The 6,017-nt window shown below is 52.2% G+C and overlaps 1 protein-coding gene across 1 annotated transcript in view; it reads left to right on the top strand.

Moving 5' to 3' along the window:
• Positions 1-6,017, top strand: part of LOC103596155 (serine/threonine-protein kinase 10-like) — a gene marked incomplete at its 3' end in the record, with an annotated part of 85,815 nt that overhangs the window by 72,470 nt on the left and 7,328 nt on the right. The window contains exon 7 of the mRNA XM_008579732.1: positions 393-474. Within this exon, the coding sequence (XP_008577954.1) occupies positions 393-474 (82 nt within the window). The remainder of the gene's footprint in view (positions 1-392; positions 475-6,017) is intronic.

Here is a 6,017-nt window from a genome sequence, read left to right as displayed (position 1 = left end):
ACCAAAGCAAACTGAGTAAGCCAGAGGAGCAGATCCCACTGGGAGAGTAAGAGCTCAAGCCAAGCCCCAGCTGCCACGTGGCACAACCCCAGGCTGGGGATTGTGGGCTTGTGTTCAAATCCCTGCAATGCTGTAATTCTCTGTGTGCCCTCGGGCAAGTCCCTGCCCCTCTCTGATTCCTACATCCCTGTTTGGACAGTGATGTCCATGATGAGAAGGACATCATGTAGCCCCTGTCATGTCCATCGTTTCAGCCCATGAAGGGACCCTTTGTCCTTTGAGAGGTGTGTTAGGAAAGCATATGACAGCCCAGGAGAGTGGCATCTGAGACATGGGAAATTTTCTCAGCTCTCACCCTGCTCTGAGCTCACCACTTATACCTGTTCTCCCAGGTCTGTGGAGTTCCGAGACTTCCTGAAGACAGCCCTGGATAAGAACCCAGAAACCCGGCCCAGTGCTGCACAGCTGCTGGAGGTAAGTGGATATCCATCCTCCAGGTGGGCTACTGCTCCGTTCTGCCCTGCTCTTCCTTTGGAGCCGGAAGGAGCCCGAAGTGTGGAATACAGATGAACTCATCAGTGACCGGGAAGCTGCTTGCGTACCTCACCTTGCCCACCCTGCCAGGCAAGAGTCAACCTTGTATGCAGGGCTTTTAGGATGGCAGTCAGGCCTGCTGTGTTAACTCTTTTCTGCACGCAGGGCCAGGTCATGGAGGGTCATGCAGTGCCTTGCAGGCCAAACCAGGACTTGGCTTAACCCTCTGCGTAGTAGGTCAGACAGCATCTGACTTACATGTGCAGGGGTCCCTCTGGCTGCTATGTGGGGAATCAGGGAGCCCAGCCTGGATGATCGCTGACTCAGTGAGCATCTCGTCAGCTGGCTGTATGGCCTGGGGGTAGGGAAGTGGATGGTGGTTTCCTTGAAGCTTTTTGAAATGCTGGAAGTAGCTGTGAGCTGCCCTTCACGTGGGCTGATGCCTCGTGGCAGGGCATCCATGGCTGGCAGCTGCTGGGGTGAGCATTGGAGTGTTCGCAGCAGAGTTCATTCTGAAGGCTGCATACACCACCCACCCAGCCATCCCCAGATCTGCTCATCCCTGTCTCCATGCCACGGCCACTGATGGAAGAGAGAGGAAGTAGCCTGGGTGGTGCCGGGGGACTGTCCTTTCACTGCCTTGTCCATCCTGGTCCTTCCACCTGTGTGACAGCCTCTGAGTCACGGTGGAAGGAAAAGAGGAAGATGCCACACCAAGCACTGAGCCTTTCTTTACGTTCACCCAGCTTTTCCTGACTACCTACTGTGTGCTAGGCACTGGGCTTGTGGTTGACATTCTGGGCTATGATGTATCCCAACCAACTTATTGATTGCAAATGTGAGCTGGGGTTGGAAAGTCCTGGGTTAAAATCTCAGCTCTGCCACTTACTGGCTGGGAGTCCCTGGGCAAGTATAACCTCTGTGACTCAGTTCTCATTCTGAAATGGGGATTAATAGCAGTGTCCCCCTTGCAGGGTTGTTGTGAAGATGAAATGAGAAGACATTGTAAAGTGCTTAGTGTAACAGTTAAGTACTGTGCTCAAGGAATGTTTAATGCATTGAGTTCATTTATTTATTAAAAAATGAAAAGGAACCAGGATGCAAGATGGGGTCTGTCACAATTGCTCCTTTGGAATCTCTGCAGTCTATTTGTAAGCAAATACTGAAGTGCTGAAAGGCCTCGTTTTGTGGGTAGTGTGGTGTTTGGTGAGGCAGCATGGGGAAGGGAGTGGACTGGAGCTGCCCAGAGGTGAGGATGGCATGAGGTGGCTGTCACTGTCAGATGCAAAACCTCCAGGCCACTCAGGCCAACCGTTTCCTGTAAGCAGGCACCTCCTGCCCTGACTGGCCTCCAGGACATTCCGCGGGAAGAGACCAGCTGTCTTCCATCCCCACACAGCAGCCCCGAGCCTCAGCCTGAGCCAGGAATTTCCGTTCTATAGTTGGAAAAAATGTCTTGCTGGAGGATTCTTAATGTACGACAGAAGGGGTTGCAGAAAAAAGGAGAGATCGCTTGAGATTAAAAAAGCAAACAAACCAGCTTTTTCCATGGGCCTTTTATTTCTGAGTTAGGGAGGATAGAAGCATTACTGTCCTCTAATGGAGAGGACACCGAGGCTTAGAGCAGGGAAGTGACTTATCCAAGGTCACCTGGCTTTGAGTGACAGAGGTGGGCTTAGATCTTGGCTTCCCAGCCCCCTGCCCCAGAACAGTTCGTGCTCCTACCCTGGACCTTGAGGTGTCTGCCTATTTCCAGGAGATTCCTCCTGGCCCCTCTTCTTTCCCTGTGTCCCCCCACGGGCTGAGTGACATATGCGCCCAGTGGTTTGTGATTCACTCTTTTACTCGTGCAGATATTCTCTGGGCTGGTCTCACATAGTGGTTTGTAACCCAGGCTCTGAAGTCAGGAAGCCCACCCTGGAACCTGGACAGTCCTCAGTGTGGATAGTATGTGATGTGAGCACGGCGGCTGTCACGTGTGCATGCTCAGTGTATACCTGCTGCATTTGCTCTTACACCCGCCCACTCTGTCGCAGCTGTTCCTGTCAAGGTCGCCAGCAGTTTCCATGGTGTTGAACACAGCGGTCATCAGCTCAGGCCTCAGTGCTTGTCTCACTGTCCCCATCAGCAGCATCAGCCACCGTCGACCTTCCCCGCCTTCCTGTTGGCACTTGACCTCCAGGTCTCCCCATGCTCTCAGTTTTCCTTCCTTCTCGCTGGTCCCTCCTCAGGCTCCTTCACTTGCTCCTCTTTGCTCCACCTCATCTCTGTGGACATGCACCGGTGCTCCCCTCCGTCTCCACTCACCTTGATGATCTCATCCCGTGTGTAGCCTCTCCCGACTCTGCCTCCAGCCACAGTGCTGTCCTACGCCAGACTCTCGTATCCAGCCGTTCACTCTCTATCTCCCGCCGGATGTCCAATAGGCTTCTCGACTTGACACTGAGCATTTAGATCCTTCCCCAAATATGCTGCACCAGTGGCTTTCCCATCTCAGCTGATGGCAGTGCCCCCTTCTGGTGGCTCAGGCCCTAAACCTTGCAGGCAGGCGTCCTTGGCTCCTCTCTTTCTCTCATGCTCCATATCTGTTCCATCAGGAAATCCTTCTGTCCAGCTTCAGACCATGCCCAGATTCTGACCACCTGCCACCACCTCCATGGCACGCACCGCCTGAGCTGCCATCGCCTCTCACCTGGACTGTGGCCTCCTCACTGGCCTCCCTGTCCTCTTTCAGTCTGTTCTCAGCCCAGCAGCCAGAGGGGACCTTTTAAACCTGTATCAGCTCATGTTCTTCTGTCCAAAGCTCCCTAATAGCCCCCATCTCATTCAGAGTGGAATCAAGAGTCTCAGTGACCTGCAAGACCATATAGGTGTGACCTGCCCACCACACCTCACCCCTCTGCCCTCCTCTCTTCCTCTCACCCCGTCACTCTTTGAGTGAGGCCTGCTTGCTGTTCTTCAAACACACCAGGCGTACTCCTGCCTCAGGGCCTTTGCACTGGCCGTCTGCTCTGCCTGGAATGCTCCTCCCCCGGATACCTCTGTGGTTGACTCTCCCTCTTCAAATCATTGCTGAAATGTCAGTTTCTCAATGGGGTCTCCTCCAACCACCCTATTTAAAATTACAAACCCACCACACTCCCCATCTTCCTAATTCCCCTTTCCTTGCCCTACTTTTTATTTCTCCACAGCACGTAACGCTCATATATAACTTCCTTGTTTATTATGTTTATTATTGTTGAGCTCCCTGGCTAGCATGTCAGCTTCCTGAGGACAGCAATCTTTGTTTTGTTCATTGATGTGTCCCAAGAACATTGCCTGGTATATGGAGAGCCCTCATCAAGTATTTGCTAAATAAATGTATTTTTACGTAAACTGTTATATAACCCTCACTCTGTGCCAGGTACTATTCTAAATGCTTAGCAAATGTTAACTAATTTAATCTTCATAACGACCCTGTGAAATAGGTATCTTGATTGAACAAATGATTAAACTGAGGCACAGAGAGGTTCAGTAGCCTGCACAGAGTCACACAGCTTGTGAGCAACAGAGCTGGTATTCTGATCCTGGTCATCTGGTTCCAAAGTCTGTGCTCTTGACCACTCTGATAAGCTGCCTCACTGAATGAATGAAGGAGTGAAAGAGAAAGAGAGAGGGGGGAAAGAAGACTAGAAGGGAGGGAGGGTGGATTGAAGGAAAGATGCTGACACCTGGGAACTTGAGAGTGTTATTAGAGAGCATTTTCTAAAGCCAGTCTTGGAGTGTAGCACCCCTCTGGCTGATGGTTTCTAAACACATAGAGGAAAAATGGGCTAAAATTCTTGGAAAAGATATCTTTAGGTGGTGGGAAAGGTCCTGGCCAGAGGGCAGGAGCCAAACGGCAAACTATGTGACACCAACCATCCTGGCTTCTCGTCGTTCTCAGCAGAGATGGCACTAAATAGCCATTCCTCTTCCTGAAGTGTTTAGTCACGTTCCCCTCTGATCCAGCATTCTGCTGGGGACATGTGTGCCTGATGCAGCCTACCTGGTACAGGCACACAAAGCATTTGGCCACCTGGAGAGGTTCCACACCTTTGTCTCTCTAATGGGCCTTGGCAGTTATGGGGCTGGAGGAAAAGCCTTCTCTAAACACATCCCTGGAGCTAGCGGAGCTGACACGTGGCAGTGGCAGCCTGTATGTTGTGTTCCAGAGCCATTTACAAAACAGTGTTTGGGCTTAATCACCCATAGCGGGGCTGCCCTGTCTGCCAGCTCCACTTGCCCTAGTGTCCAGGGGAGCTTCCCTGCTTACCTGCCCTTCCATCAAAGTCTTCCTTCCTCGGAGCTTCTCCCTCTGCCTCCTAATGACCCTGGGGTGCTCAGGGGAGGCAGTGGAGCAGATGGCTCCTGGCCAGGCTGAAAACCACTGATTTAGTCAATATGTGTGGTGCCCTGATGAAAACCTGGTATTTCCAGCCTGTGCCTGCATTATTTATTTCTGCCCCACTGCTTCAGCCACTGCAGCTAAGTGTCCCATGGCATCTGGCTCAAGGTCACATGTGTGAGGTTGCATGATGTGGAGCTCATGAACCTTTGGGATCTTGGTTCTCACCCTTGGTTCCAAAAGGCTGTGCATTGTGGGCATGTGGGAGGGAAGAGGAATGGCTGGTAGTGCAAAAGAGGCTTTTCTGATGGTGCTGCTGCTCCTGCTGATGGTGGTGGTAGTGGTTGTGGTGGTGGTGATGGTGGTGATGGTGGTGGTGATGGTGAGGGTGGTGATGGTGATGATGGTGGTGGTGGTGGTGGTGGTGATGGTGGTGATGGTGATGGTGGTGGTGGTGGTGGTGGTGGTGGTGATGATGATGGTGATGGTGGTGATGGTGGTGATGTTGGTGGTGATGGTGATGATGGTGGTGGTGGTGGTGATGATGGTGGTGATGGTGATGATGGTGGTGGTGGTGGTAGTGATGGTGATGATGTTGGTGGTAATGGTGGTGGTGGTGGTGATGATGGTGGTGGTGGTGATGATGCTGATGGTGATGGTGATGGTGATGATGGTGATGATGATGGTGCTGGTGGTGATGGTGATGATGGTGGTGATGGTGGTTATGATGGTGGTGGTGGTGGTGGTGATGGTGGTGGTGATGGTGGTGATGGTGGTGGTGGTGGTGGTGGTGGTGATGATGCTGATGATGATGGTGGTGATGGTGATGGTGGTGGTGATGGTGGTGGTTGTGGTGATGGTGATGGTGATGCTGGTGGTGGTGGTGGTGGTGATGTTGGTGGTGGTGGTGGTGGTGATGATGGTGATGGTGGTGATGGTGGTGATGGTGATGGTGGTGGTTATGATGGTGGTGGTGATGGTGATGGTGGTGGTGGTGGTGATGGTGGTGGTGATGGTGATGGTGGTGATGATGGTGGTGGTGATGGCGATGATGGTGGTGGTGATGATGGTGGTAGTGGTAGTTATGGTTGATAGTGGAGGTGGTGATGATGGTGAT

Source organism: Galeopterus variegatus, unplaced genomic scaffold (assembly GCF_000696425.1).
Source record: "Galeopterus variegatus unplaced genomic scaffold, G_variegatus-3.0.2 Scaffold1948, whole genome shotgun sequence".
Lineage (NCBI taxonomy): Eukaryota > Metazoa > Chordata > Mammalia > Dermoptera > Cynocephalidae > Galeopterus > Galeopterus variegatus.
The sequence above is the reverse complement of the archived record's forward strand: the minus strand, read 5'-3'. Positions and strand labels throughout refer to the sequence as shown.